The following is a 14,456-nucleotide window of genomic DNA, read 5'->3' on the forward strand; positions in this document are numbered from 1 at the left end:
TCAGACTAAAGTCACAGCCAACAGCTTGGCTGCAACCTCAGGGGAGACCCTGAGCCAGAAGCCCTTGGCTAAGCCACTATCTGTGCCAGGTGACAGATGTTTGCTGTTGTAAGGAGCTATGTTTTGGAGCAAGTCATGCAACAATAATAACTAACACCACCTACGCGTTAAGAAAAAACAAACCACGAGATTTAGTTCTAATAATGGTGGGGTAACTAACTCTTGTGAAAATGATCATTATAAACTCTGGACAAAATATTTACTTTAAAAAAAACCAACTTTTCAAAAACACAACTTTTAAAAAAGATCATTGGAAAGCAACCTAAAGAAGGCAGAGGCAGGCAGGGATTCCTGAAAGAAGTGAGCCACGCCGGGAAAGATCCAAGTTTATATGACTTTTCCCCCAAAGGAACTCTCCATTTCTCTGGTACAGAGAGGCTAGAAATCAAGCAGGAAAGTGCAGTCGCTTTCTCCTGGAGGTCCTGGGGTGGATCCCGGGACTGCTAGAGCAGCTGGAAATTGCGAGAATTCCAAGAAAGGGGAGAGCGTCAGAACAGGACATGTAAGCTCCCCTCAAACCCTTGGTTGACTCCCGAACTAAACATGTTTGGGCGAGACTCTAAGGAGCCAGGAGGCAGAAAACAGCTAGAGGAGGGATGAGCTAAGCAGATCTTGCAGCTGCTGCCCACCGCAGAGGGGTCAGTCTCGCCAACTTAGAGATCCTGGCAAACTTTTCGGCCTTTCCATTCAAATGTCAACAGGGTAACGATCTATGGGTGAAGCCTGTGTGCTAGGGCTAAAGGCTAAAGGCAAATCAGAAATAAATCAACCATAAAAAACAATCAAACCCCCACAAATTCAAATTGAGCTGACTGCTGTAATACAACTCAACAGTATGCGACAAGAAAACAGCATCCAGAGTCTCTACAAAGTAGCAGAACAATGTCTATTGCCAAGTGTCTATGTGACAAATGTAACAAAAAAAAAGTAACCATTAGAAACATAGCTACAAATGACCTACATATAGGAATTAGTACAAAAGACTTTAAAGTAACTCTCACAAATACATTAGTCTAAAATAAAAGATAGGTATAATGGGTGAAGAGAGGAGGAATCTCAGGAAAGATTTTGAAATAAAAAAAAAAGGAGCCCAATGGAAACCACAGGACAGAAAAGCACACCATCTGAGAGTAAAAGAAAATAAAAATCATTGGATGAGATGAACAGATTGGATGCAACAAAATACAGGATTGGTGAACCTGAAGGCAGTGCAATCAAAATCATCCAATTTGAAGCATACAGAGAAAAAAGGTTTTAAAAAAAAATAAACAAAGCCTCAACAACCTTCAAGGCAGATCGAGCAAACTAACAATTACAATTGGTGTCCAAAGAGAGGGGAGAGAAAACAAGGTTGAAAAAATATTTGAAGAAATATTAACAGAAATGTTTCCAAATTTGATTTAGATAAACAAAAAAAGAACAACATGCTAGAAAGCACAGCAACCTCCAAACTGGATAAATGTGAAGAAAATCACAGCAAAGGACAGATAGGAAGAAACCCGTGATCAAAGGAGGCAGACGAACACATCACACCGTCACACAAAGGGGACCAACCACACGGAGTACAACTGACTCACCACCGGGAACAATGTGCACCAGCAGGCAATGGAGTCACGCTAGAGTTCTATGCTCAGCAAAATTTCCCTCAAAATAAAAATAAAGTAGACGCCTGCAGATAAAAGCTGAGATGACTTCTCACCCGCACCCCTGCACTTGAAGAACTACTAAAAAGAAACTCGGGCTGACGAAAATGTGAAAACAGATGGAAACTTAAGGTAGAAAGTAGAAAAGTAAATACGGGGAAAGTATATTTCTTTTCGTAAGTGTTTAAAGTCAACTGTTTAAAGTAAGCATAATAGTGCACTGTGGGTTTACAACATCCGAGGTAAAACACATAAAGAAACAGCACAAAGGATGAGAGTGAGTGGATCCGAATAACCCTTTTAGGTTCACATGCTATGCACAAAGTAGTACAATATTAATTCGCACAGGTTGGATAAGTTGGGATATATGTTTTAACCTCTTGAGCAACAACTTAAAAATCCATAATGAGGTCTAGCTGGGTGTGTGCAGCCGCCCAGCGGGAGGCCAGCTTAGGGGCCGGGAGCATGTCCGGGGTGGCCCTGGGGGGGCCCGGCAGGAAGGAGGGGAGGCTGCCTGTGTGCAGGGGACGAAGCTGAGCACAGCGGCTCTGCGGACGTGGCTGTCACAGGCCCCCTGGGTCAGTGTCGGGCGGCTGCACATCCACACCTCGTGGCCGGCACTGTCGCCTGCAATGCTCTCCCGCCCCGGCCCGGCCCTGGCCGCTCGCCCCACATACCTCCGATCTTTGCGTTGTAGGCTACGCCCACGATGCAGTAGGAGTTATTGGCGGAGGCGGCGACCTCTCCCGCACAGCGAGTGCCGTGTCTGCAGCGAAGGACGAGGGCAGGTGAGGACCCGGCCCGCGGCGAGGGTCCCACGCGAGGGGCCGCGAGCCTGGAGGCGTCGCTGCGTCCCCACCCCCCCGCACCCCCCCAACCTGTCGCCGGCAGCCCCCGGGAGGGGCGCGGTCCGGCCCCGCGACGCCTGGAAGGCGACACGGCCTTCTGGCCACCCTGACGGCGGCGCGCGGGGGGCGCCTGTTCCCGGGCCGGGCCCCGCCCCGCCAGCTCTGACCCTGACCGAAGACGCGCTGTGTGGCACGCACAGGTGCAACGTGCCCACCTGCCTGGCTGACAGGACGGAGGGAACACGAGCGCTGCGTCCTGCGCCCGGGGGCCCGCCACCCCACGCCACCCCGACGGCGCCCCACGCTCACGCCGCCTGAGCAGGAAGGGAGAAGGACGCTCCACACCACACGCCCGCAGCGGCGGGGGGACCAGGAAGTGACCTCGGTGACGACCGCGCGTCCCGCTGCACCACCGCGGGCCCGTCCCGCCTGCGGCCAGGACGCGGCAAGCGGAAACCGCGCCTGCCCGGAAGCGTCCGCGGGGACCAGAGTCCACGGGGACCAGAGTCACTGCCGGAAACTTGAACCCCCCGGGGCCTGTGTGTAGCCTGGTGGGCGCTGCCTGCCCGGCTAGGGCACAGCCGGGGGTTCCAGTGTCCGGGGGTCCTGTGAGCCCCGCCCTTCGCAGGTCACCCCGAGCCGTCTGGTCACTCCGCCTTGCCCCGGGCACGCCCACTGCGGAGCGGGAGGAGGACCGCGGGGCGCGAGGTGGGGAGGACCCGTCTTGTACTCAAGACGTGTGTGTCTGGGGTTTCAGGGTGAGATTTTAGCTTTGTTGGGGAAAGCACCCCTTCGGGAGACATGCCTCTGCAGTCGCTGGTGCCACCGCGCAGCCCCCCCCCCCCACACCGTGCAGGCGCTGGGGCTGGGACCCTGGAGTCAGAGGACCCGTAACTGAAACCCTAAGAGGAGCCAGAGGGGGAGGGGGATGAGCCTTGGCCAGCGCTGTGCTGACATAAATAAAGGCTTTTGTTCTTTTCCTACAAATGCAGAGAGATGCCAAGCGCTCAGGGCAGCAGGCAGCTCAGGGACAAGCAGGACAGAGCGAGTGGACGCCCAGGACCAGGTCTGGGACACGGGACACCCACCCAGGGCTGCCATTCACAGCACACAAGTCGCCCAGTCCCTCGACCCCGCCGCCTGCACCTGCAAAGTGATGGCACCGACTCTGGAGGATGGCGCCTGTCACCCCTCCTGCACGCCCCGGCCTTGCGAGGCCAGGAGCAGCCCTGGGGAGGCCTCCACGACGCAGGGGCTGAGGGGACCCAGCTCACAGGAAGCCAGGCAGCCGGGCATGCTGGGGTGTGAGCCCGGAGTCCCCAGCCTCACGCATGCGCCTGCTGCCTGCCTCACCGTGTCCGAGTCCCGGAGGCTCAGGCTCATGACCCGTGTGCGCAAACAGGCCGAACAGCTGGCTCAACGCGGTTGGGCCTGGCGACCGTGGGCTTAACAGTCACTCCCTTAAAACAGCCGATCAGGCTGGCAGCGGGGGCTCTGCCCGACGAGCCTCCAGGCCAGGCTGGCCTCAGAGGGGACATGGCCTCCAGCCCGGGGCCGGCTGCTGGCGCCCGGCTGAGCCCCACACGTGGGCCGGGCGGCCGGAGCGGCGCCTCATCGTGCCCGTCCGTGGGACGGCAGCAGGGCGGGGTCCGGGGCACGTACTTGTTTTCGTTGCTGGCGTCGTACCGTGGGGATGGGTCGTAGTCGTTCCCGTTGACGTCGTAACTGGCATAGGGATCCTGAGAAGCAGCAGCCTGGTGAGTGAGGAGGCGCAGCACCCCACAGCCCTGCTGTGGCCATCTGCACTCCCCCCTCCCCCACGGAAAACGAGAGGAGTGTGTGTCCCCCGCACCCCGGCGGTTACGGGCGCCACCCCAGCTACACAGTTGAAAATCTGCATATAACCTTCAACTTCCCCAAAACGTAGCTACTGAGAGCCGACCGCCGACCGGAAGCCTCACAGGGAACGTGAACGGCCCTTTAACCTGCATTTTGTTTTGTGTGTGACGTACGGCACTCTTACAATAAAGGAAGCTTGGAGACCAGAAACCGTGACTGAGAAAAGCAGAGGAGAAGAGTGTGTTTGCGGTGTTTGCTGACCAGGCCCCGCGTGAGTGGACTTGAGCGGGTCGGAGCCCGTCCGGACCGCAACGCACTCCGTCCCGGGCCAACTTACGTAATTCGCGGCCAGGTCGGGGTGATTCCGCTCTATGCCGTCGTCCAGGATGGTGACCACCACGTTCTTCCCCGTGTAGCCTCTCTTCCACGCCGCCTGGACGTTCATCTCCGATCGACAGCGACTGTTTCTGTCACCGCAATGCTGTGTGGACAGGGGACACGGAGCACCCGACAGGGACAGTCTTGACCCGGACTGGATGCCCCGGGCACCCCCGCTTCCAGGAAGAGTGAGGGCGGGGCTCCGGATGCTTTTTCTGCACCTGCCAATCTGTCTGTCATTTTCCCGGGACGTCACCTCCTCAGGCCTCTGTCCAGGGGCTCATCTCACTGTTCCCTTCATCCCACAGCCTGTATCAAACTGCTCCCCTGCTCAGAGAGATCCCCCTAAAAACTTTTGTACAGTTTTTAAAACTCACAAGCAAGCTTGTGCCCCCACCCGGGGTGAAAGCGCTGGTTTTGCACTCAAGACGAGCGTGTCTGGGGTTTCGGGGTGAGAATTTAGCTTTGCTGGGGAGAGCACCCCTTCCAGAGACATGCCACTGCAGACACCAGGCACAGAGAGGCCACGTCCCACTCACCATGTACCACATGTTAGACCAGATGGGGTCGTTGAAATACAGGGCCTGGGGATCGCTCCGCGCCTGCCTCTTCACCCGCCGTCTGACCTGCTGTTGCTGCAGCCACTTCACCTGCGGGGACAGGGGAGGCGGCCCGTCTGTGAGGACCCGGCTTCCTGCAGCCTCCCAGCCGGGCCGCAGGCTCCGCTTCACGGGGACCTGTGTCGCTCCAGATGCCCTGGATGTTAAACTCCAAGGCAACACCATCACTTCCAAATGACCACAGCTGAACAATGAGGTAGGTGGGTGGGTGGGTGGGTGGGTGTGGGTGTGTGTGTGTGTGTGTGTAGGAGAGACGCTACAACTCTGGTATATTTTGAAATCGTTCTAATAAAAAAGAAAGATTCTGTCATGTTGCCGATAAATTGTCTAGTGAGCCTTGTCCCAAATTAAAAGAACATGTATGTACGGAGAGAGTGAAGAGAGGAGAGAAACTGGTCAAGTGGTTATCCAACGTTGGAAGCAAGATGTGTATAGTGAGGACACGAATAAGTGAATCTTGATAATCCATATATTCGAATCTTTAGCAGCCACTGAAAACATGGTACCAAAACGCAAAGAAAAATCTAGAAAGGGATACAGCGAAACGTTAATAGCAGCGATTCCTTGTTGGTGACATTATTGCTAATTTAGAATTTAAAAATTATTTCTGGGGTTTCGAACACATCCCTCCCCAGGCCGGGTCTGCCTCCGAGGAAGAACGTCTGAGCGGCAGAGTAACGGACACGAGGAGCCCAGGAGCCAGGCGGCTGGACCCGAACCCGCTCGGCGTGGCCTGGAGCCCTGTGGGCGCCCGGCCTCAGCCCACGCATCTGTGCAGGGGCCTCTCGTGGGTCGTCGCGGGCAGCGCCGGCTTAAGGACTGGGCTGTGTGGAGCGTCATACCGGGGCTGACGAGTGAGCGAAAGAGAATTTCAAGGCGGACGAGTTCTTTCACTTCTACAAGGTCACGGGGAAAGGAAACGCAGGCTCTGAGCGAGGCGCTGTCCTGGTTCCAGCCCCGCAGCCCCACTGAGTCAGAGCGGCACCCGTGGGGGCTTGGCTGGGCTCCCACCAAGCAGCCCAGAGAGCAAGGCGGGCAGATTGAGGAATGGGAGCTTCCAGGGTGAGGGCCCAGGGCAACCCACAGGCCAGTCCAAGTCACAGGCCTTAAGGGCTCCTGCAGGAAACAAAGGGGCCCTGAGGGCGGGGGACCCCGCAGCCTCCCCACGCGACCCCGAGGACAGCCCCTGGCAAGGTGCTGCCCCCGCCCCCAAGGCTCCGAGCGCCTCCCAGGAGGCTGCTGCCCAAACTCGTGCACATGGCCTGGCTTGGAAATGGCGGCTTTGCAGATGTCCCAGGGTCTCGAGGTGAGGTCGTCCTGGATTGTCTGTGTGCAGCTGAAACCCGATGACAGTGTCCTCATATGAGAAACACAGAGGGGGACTCGAGACATAGGGGCTGCTCACCTCGCGAAGACGTGGCCCGAGCCCGGAGCAATGCGGCCACAAGCCCAGGATGCCGAGAACCCCCAGAAGCTGGAAGAAGCAAAGGGGGCGCTCCCCGAGCCCCGGGGGCCCGGCGTGCTGCCCAGTGTTCGCTCTCAGACTTACGACTCCGGGACGGGCAGATGATAAATGTCTGTTGTTTTAAGCCGCCCAGTTTGTGGCCATTCGCCACGGCAGCCGAGGAGACCAAGACCGGTTTGCAACACGGCCTTAACCAGGGCTGAGGCTTCGAGTGGTTTCCGTGGCCTCCAGGCCCTTGGACACGCATGTCCTGCGGCAGTGGTCGGCTTGGTGAGTGCTGGCCACGGAGCCCCTGCCGGGATGCGCTCCGCCCCGGCCACATGAACACGCGAGTGTCACGTGGGACCAGAGCAGTGAGCGCCGCTCAGACAGGCTTGGCCTGGGGCGCGGCTGCGGGTGGGGTGCGGGACAGGCAGGCGGGGTGCATGGGCAGGACGAGCTTGGGGTCAGGGGCTGCTGCTCGTGCCACAGGCGGAGGCAGCAGGTGTCTCCGGGGCGGAGGCGGCGTCAGAGCTGCTGACCTGCGTCTGGGGTGTGTGACCTCGAGGTGTTGACAAGGCCTCTAAGTGTCCACTGTGCCAGTGAGATGATAAAACACTGGCTTTTAGAGTATATTCCAAAATTCAAACTTTTTACCAATTCATAGTAGCCGTTATTCCACGAGACCCTGCCGGGCTGTGCTCGGAGTGTGGGGTCCACGGAGAGTCCCCGTCCCCACGCGGGAAAGCCCCCTGGGCCCTGCCCTGCCCCCAGCCCATCACGGGGCCCTCGACCCTGGATCAACCTGGTCACTCATGTCAGGACTTCTTGTTTGTACTTTGAGCAGCTGTACCGCACAGAACTCCGGATAAAGCCCCTTCTGCGGTCGTCGCCGGGCACGGCTCGGGCGCCACGACACTGCTGGAACGCGACCCGAGCGAGGGCGGGTCGGCGGGTCCGACCCTGGGGCGATGTCTCATCCCGCGAACCGAATGCCGGCTCCGGCCCTGCCAGTGGCTCACTCCGCAGACTGCTGAGATTTAAGGCACTGAAGTGGAGCCCCGCGCTGAAGGCCCCCACCGCGCGGCGGCATCTCTGCCCCATCGTGTCCGCCACCGATCAGGCCGAGGAGAGGGCTGAACCCGAGTCCCGGTCCTGAGATGCAAGGGCAGCGACGCAGAGCCGGCCAGCTTGGAGCACGATCGGAACGAGGAATTTAAAAAACACGCGTGAGGTCTCGCAGCGATTGGCCGGCGCCCCTGTAACGTCCGCCCTTCTCCAGACTTCTGGCAAAGGAACAAGTTAAAAACAAATGCTTTCCATTCGCTTAAATGACAGCCCTTGGAAGAACCCAGTGCCTGATAAGGCGCGCTGGCAACGGCCGGGCTGATCAACAAAGCACTTGGAGTAAAATGGTCCTTTTCAAAGATGGTAAAAAAAAAAAAAAAAAAAAGCAGCATCAAGTAAAGGTAATTAAGAATGTAAGGAAAACCGCTGCATGAATTCTGAGACAGGATCCGACGGTGTGTGTAACTGAAGTCTTAAATCCTCCCTCCTCACTGGTGTTTCATTTGGCTTTGGTTTAACAAATGGACACTATCAGTTTTTATGGGAAGTAGGGGTGGATGGTAAATTCCATCACTTATCAAAGCATTTTTATACCATGGGGACTGGAGCTAATTAAAATAAAATACCATCTGCATCTGAATGAACGTTATCGTCAGGCCTGTAACATTCATTTCCAGCTTGGTCATCCAAACACATGGGCGGCTTGGCATTCGAAGTCTCCCAATAATATTAAATCATCTTTTCCTTGTATAATCACACCAATTACATAGCTCTCCGAAGGCTGCGGTGTCTCAGAAAGGCTTCGTGAATGCAGGAAAGCGTCCTGATGCAAGAAAAGACGGCACTTCTGTAAAAGAGCGAGTCCTGCCTGCTATCTAGTCGGAATGGCTACGCAGAGTAAACGTTAGTCAGACTGACAGCTAATTGGTCTGGTCTGCAAAATCCAGACTGATCTCAACTGAGGCAGTTGGTTGGGTTGTGGCTCCGGTGCAGCCCTGGAACACTCTCCCCGGGGCGGACCGTTTAATCAGAGCTGAACAACCGGGGCAGTTGCAGGCGGGCGGGGCGGGCTGTTCACCTTTGCTGCTCCTCTTTATTGGCAGGAAGCTCTGATAGGGGCCCTGCCAGGAGCTCATTAAGCAGCGTGTATGAAAGAGGTTTCCATGGGAGAAAACCTGGCCGCCAGGGCCTCTGCCTAGGAAGTCCGTGCTCCCTCTCCTCGCGGACACAGCTTGCAGCCCACACTGGGGGACTGAGGACGCAGCGACATGGGGGGGCCGGGGGCCCCACGCAGCAGCAGGCGGGTCTGTGGCGCTCCCGGAACCCCCAGACCCCCGGACCCCTGGACCCGTGCCCCTGGCGCCATCCCCCCTGGGCTCCCTTGTCCTACTTGCCTGACACCAGGCCCCGCTGGGCGGGCATCTCAGCATCCCCTGAGCCTCTAAGCTCAGGTACATTTTTGGATGGAAGGGAAAGGCCGTCGAGTTGACGCCCTTATGCATTTTAAAACGCAGTCACATAAAAACGAGGGAGTTTATGAAGCACGGGCTAAGACTCTTGCGACTCTGCCTTGGTTCCAGCCATTGAGAAAGAGTTTAATACTCAGAAGCCCCAGAGAAAGGGGACTGCGAAAGCCACAGTCCCTCCTCGCCGCGTGCCTGTGTTGGGGGAGCTCGCCCCTCGCTGCAGCCCTCTGCGGATCACAGACTTCGGATGAAGAGCATGCCTGGCGTCTTCTCAAGCCGGCTGGTGAGCGGCTCGTGAGCGGGGGTGGGCGGGGCACGGCAGCGGCCCCCTCCTGTGACAGGTGCCGACTGCCGTGTCCCCCAGCCTGTGCGCCCTTCCCACTCGGCAGCAGGGAGACAGGCCCGGTGTCTGCTCCCCGTTCTCCGTCCTGTCAGGATGAGCAACGGCAACCTGGCTCCGCTTCCCAGAGGAAGAAACGCTCCGGCCCCTGAAACTGCCCCCTCCTTCCAGCTCCAGGCGGCGGACACGTGAGGATGTGGCCCCAGCCCCCATGACCAGGTGAGATGCCATGCGTTACGCTGCCCGGGCACACGGCGGCCCCCTAATAAACACTGACGCCCCTTCCTGCTGTGAAAGAATGATGAAATCGGTACAGGTCCTAGATCCACCCCCTTTACCTACCTATCCTCGCCCCCCCCCCCACCCATGAAACGAATCCAGAAACGAGCAAGACGTGTCTGCCTCGTCGCAGCCCAATGACGCGAACGTCCCACGGGGAGCGCCGAACTCAGAACCCACAAAGGGAGGCCCCGCAGACAGGTGTGCCAAGGGCAGGGTCCCCAGCCTGGTCAGTGCTAAAGGAGCCACCCTGTCAGTGGGGTGGCTGGGGACAGCATCGTGCCAGCGTGACAGCCCACACCACCACCAGCATCGGCTGGAACAGAAGGCCACTCCCGTGTCCCCAAACTGCGACTGGGCAGCAGCCACCTTTCTCTGTTGGGGCTGCTGCCGCTTCTCACGTGAACTTCACCTTCTGTCACTCTGCTCATGTATTTTCCCATTTTCTGTGTCATGTTCAGGCAGCCCCACCCCCATCCCAGTGGCCCTGCTATGGACAGAACCTGTCAGTCACCCGCGAGTGAATGAAGCCATGAGAGGCTCACTTGGCCATCGTAAAATTTTAATTTTACCAAATATCTGTTGACTGATGTTTGTCAAATATCAATCTCAAACCTGTACAGAAAGGAAGTTCAATTAACCACCCCCAAAATCCAAATTGTATTTAAACTTAAAATGTCCGCCTCTTTTCAAACGCATTTAATTTATTGCAACGCTCACTTGAATTGCCTCATCTTTTTGCCTGCGTGGTAAGAGTCATATAGTCGCCTCCTGTTATTACTGAATATTTTGTTGATGCTTAAACATTTAAAATATCGATGGGTCTGCACTTGAGGGTCACTTCCACCAAAAGTCGAGAACATAGGTTCTCAGGTCTGATGGGGACCGACTGTCCGGAATGTGCAGGAAAACTGATGGCCGGGTAGGGCCACATGAAAATCCAGACCTAGCCATTTGTAGGACCACAGACCCAAGCGAAAACGCACAGCAGTTTGCGTACCTGGGGGTCCATCCTGAGGAAGGTGTGAGGGCCTCTGCTGCTCCATGTCGATCTTTTAAAGGTCTTGCTGTGATAAAAATGATAGTAATCGTCCAGGTTCCCAATCTGCAAAGCAAGCAGCAGAATGTCATTGGTTAAAGCAGTTCTAGGAACAGCTTCAAAAACCCTCCGTCCCATGAAAATCTGGGACATTCCGCGAGCAGGGCACTCTGCTCCTGGGCAGCACACCCTCAGTGATGGCCCTGCTTACGGCCCCAACACCTACTCCGTATTCGTAAACACAACGGGGGGAGGGGGGGCTTGCACACCCCTCCTGGGGGAAACAGCGCCCGGCGCACCCACGAAGCTCGGTGCCCGCACAGCCAGCGAACCTTTTCAGACGGGCGTTAAATGTTCGTTTAGGGTCACGCGTCCCTGAAGGAGCTAGGTTAGTGTCAAGCCAGGTCTGCACCAAAATATCCATTTATAAACAAACTCCCGTCCTCTCTGCCCCACGGGGAAACTGAAATATCTAGGAACGAACATTCGCTCCCGAGCGTGAGGAAGCCAAAGAAAACAGCGACTGCGTCTGCTTGGGGCTTGTGCCGAGGTCGGGCGGGAACACGTGAACGCCCAAGGCGCCCGCCTCTCTGCCAGGGGCGGCTGGTCGCGCAGACTGCAGCCTGAGGGCTGGGGGGGCGGGGCCGAGCACGGCTGTGGCCTCCAGCACGGGGACTCGCGACAGGTGACGCCTGACCGTCAGGACGTTGCGGGCAGACCTGCCGCGTGCCCTTTCGCTGGTGGCTGCGAACTGCTCGTTGGTCCCGTCGGCCTTGAGAGAAGAGCTTTTACGTGGAGAGGGACCAAACGTGAGGTAGACCCCCAGGCCACCCTCCTGGTGTGGGGCCCCCAGCTCTTTCTCTGGCTTCTGATGAAGCGGTGGATTTCGGATGGTAGGTCCCTGCAGAGCAGTTCCACGCGGGGAACACCAGCACCGGCTTTGGGAGGCGTCGTGCCCTGCCCCTCCCTCGGGCGAGAACGCCGCCCCCTCCCCCCTCCGTCCCTGCGAGTGACAGGAGTGGCGAGGGGATGGCCTGCTCGCCCGCTGCAGGTGAGCGGGATGCCCGTGCCCCACTCACGAGCCCGCACACGGCTGTTTCTCTGCTACCACCCGACCCCACGATGGCTGATGGGGGGTGGGGGTGCCCACTCCCCCCAGCAGGAGGCAGGGCAGGTGCGTGTGCACCCCGCCCGCCCGGGGGTGCAGGAGATACCCCCCAGTCCATGAACTAGAGAACTTCCTTCTGCACCTCAGCTCGCTCTGGTATTTCTGTCGCTACAAACCACAGGACATGAAAATACTAGGACAGCCGCGAGGACCGACCGGGGACCATCCACGCGCCCCGCTGGCTCCGGACCCGCCCTGCCCCGCCCGGGCCCTGCCCGAGGCCTCCCGCGCCTCCCCTGCCGCGAGGCTTCGGCTCCTGGCCAGACCTGGGGCTGCACCCCAGCTCGAGCTCTCCCTGTGGGGGGACCTGGGCTCGGTCCCTCTGTGGCTGTTTCCTCACGAGAATGACGACGACGCAACGCGCTGCCCCGGGACCGGCCGCGCATGCGCAGAGACGCGGCGCAGGCGCCTGGCGGCCGGCGCGCGCCCGGGGGCCGCTTCCCGCAGCTGCGACCTCAGCTCCTTCTCCACCTCACGGCTTTTCCCCTCGCCCCGCCCTCGCTCTTGCGGCCCCGTTCGGCACGCACCGCTCCTACCCCTCCTCACACATCACGTCTTCGGCGACGCCGGCCGCGGCCCGCGGGGACGCGCCCCTCACGCGGGCGCGACGTGCCGCTGAGCAGGCGGCCCCGCGGCGGGCCTCGGCCGGCAGCACGTCTGGGGCGTCTCAGTTCCGGCTCGGGGACACGGAGGGGCACGGAGGGGCACGGAGGGGCACAGGCACAGCTGCCGGCCACCGTCCTTTCTCCAGAGACCCGGCTGGTCAGATGGCCCAGGAGGCCACTCTCGCCCACCTGGCTCACACTGACTGCCACCCTCGGCGTCACCCGCGGCGTCACCCATGGGTCACACTGACTGCCGCCCCCGGCGTCACCCGCGGTGTCACCCGCAGCGTCACCCATGGGTCACACTGTGCCGCCCCCGGCGTCACCCACGGGTCAGCACAGACGGATAAAGGTGGCGGAGCGGGAGGCGCGCGTGCCCGACTGCGTGTGGAACACAGCCCCGCAGAAGTCACCTCGGCTCGGAGCGGCGGCCTCTCTGACGTAGCCACCTCCTGCTCTCTCCTCTTCCCCGACCGGTCTAAGCCCTTCTCCGCTTCCCACCCGACCGGCCACAGCAGTGCCAACCCCGGGCGTCCCCCTCCCCAACTCGAGGGGCCACCGCTCCAGGTCTCTGTACCTGTGTGACACAACAGGGCAAGGTGACCCTTGGGTGCGGTCACTCGTGGGGATGTGGCCACTGGCTCGGTTAAACATGAGGGACACCGGATAGTCCCGTGGCCTGTCAGCCTGGGGCCAGGGAAGAGCCACGGAGACGGCCGGGCTTCACATGGAGACCTCCTCGCCCCGCCCACCGGGCTCCCGTCCCCAGCAGCAAGAGGCCCGCCCGGTGTGCACGCCACGCCCCCTGGGGCCCGACGCACGACGGTGACTGGCTCGGGCACGCCACGCCCACCTCGCTCCCCAAGTCTGCGCATGCGCGTGGACGGGTACATGCGTGTGTTCACACCTGTGTCAGAGCGTGTTCATATGCACGCAGTGCGTGTGCGGATGTGAGTGCTTGTGCGGGTGGACGTGTGACTGTGTGTGTATTCAGGTATCTGTGTGCATGTATGCACATGTGCTGATACGCACGTGTTTCTGCGTGCATACGTATGCATACAGATGTGTGAGTGTGTGTACATACACGCATGTGCACACTCAGACATGTGCTCACGTTGGCAGCTGTACATGTTCACACGAGATCATGAATAAAGGCAGGGATGCGCGTGCCGCTCCCCGCAGCCCTCACCACCGAGGGCACCCCCCGCCCCAACCGCGACCCTCCCATCCCAGCGACCAGAACCAGCGACGGCCGGGCAAACCCTCTGAGGGCCGTCCCGTCCCTGCCTCCTCTTTCACGGGGCATCACTGTGTCCGATGTGCGTGCCCCCTCGTTTTGGTAAGTGGCACGGCCATCCTACATATGTGTCCTGTCCCACCAGGCCCTCTGGAAGGCCCTCGGGGAGGGGGGGGCCCTCACAGCTGGCTGCGCCCCTGCGTCTCCACGTCCCCGCCCCACCGCGGGCAGCCCCAGCCCTGCGCCCCAGCCCTGTGCCCCAGCTGTCCCTTGGCACTGTTGGTGGGGGACGGAGGGAGTTCCACAAGTGGACCAGGGCCTGGCCCCGCCAGCACCCCATCTTCTAGCGACACCTGCTGTTTCATGCTCACGCGGCCGCCTCCCAGCAAAATGACTCCCTCCCACTCCACTTCCAACCATCG

At 59.1% G+C, this 14,456-nt stretch overlaps 1 protein-coding gene across 7 annotated transcripts in view; it reads right to left on the reverse strand.

Annotated features, from left to right (window-relative positions):
* The window catches only part of PCSK6 (proprotein convertase subtilisin/kexin type 6), a 115,261-nt gene that overhangs the window by 47,916 nt on the left and 52,889 nt on the right, over positions 1-14,456 (reverse strand). For 4 of the 7 annotated variants that reach the window (XM_036232049.1, XM_036232050.1, XM_016154842.2 and 1 more), the window contains exons 2-6: positions 10,986-11,090; positions 5,308-5,418; positions 4,728-4,871; positions 4,214-4,290; positions 2,381-2,469 (exon numbers count right to left, since the gene is read on the reverse strand). In XM_036232049.1, the coding sequence (XP_036087942.1) occupies positions 2,381-2,469; positions 4,214-4,290; positions 4,728-4,871; positions 5,308-5,418; positions 10,986-10,997 (433 nt within the window). In that variant the 5' untranslated portion in view covers positions 10,998-11,090. Of the gene's footprint in view, positions 1-2,380; positions 2,470-4,213; positions 4,291-4,727; positions 4,872-5,307; positions 5,419-10,985; positions 11,091-11,356; positions 11,376-12,458; positions 12,565-13,374; positions 13,394-14,456 lie in introns of those variants that run through there. The other 3 variants (XM_036232053.1, XM_036232051.1, XM_036232052.1) reach the window with 3 other exon arrangements.

This window comes from Rousettus aegyptiacus, unplaced genomic scaffold (genome assembly GCF_014176215.1).
Source record: "Rousettus aegyptiacus isolate mRouAeg1 unplaced genomic scaffold, mRouAeg1.p scaffold_m13_p_14, whole genome shotgun sequence".
NCBI classification, from domain to species: Eukaryota; Metazoa; Chordata; class Mammalia; order Chiroptera; family Pteropodidae; genus Rousettus; species Rousettus aegyptiacus.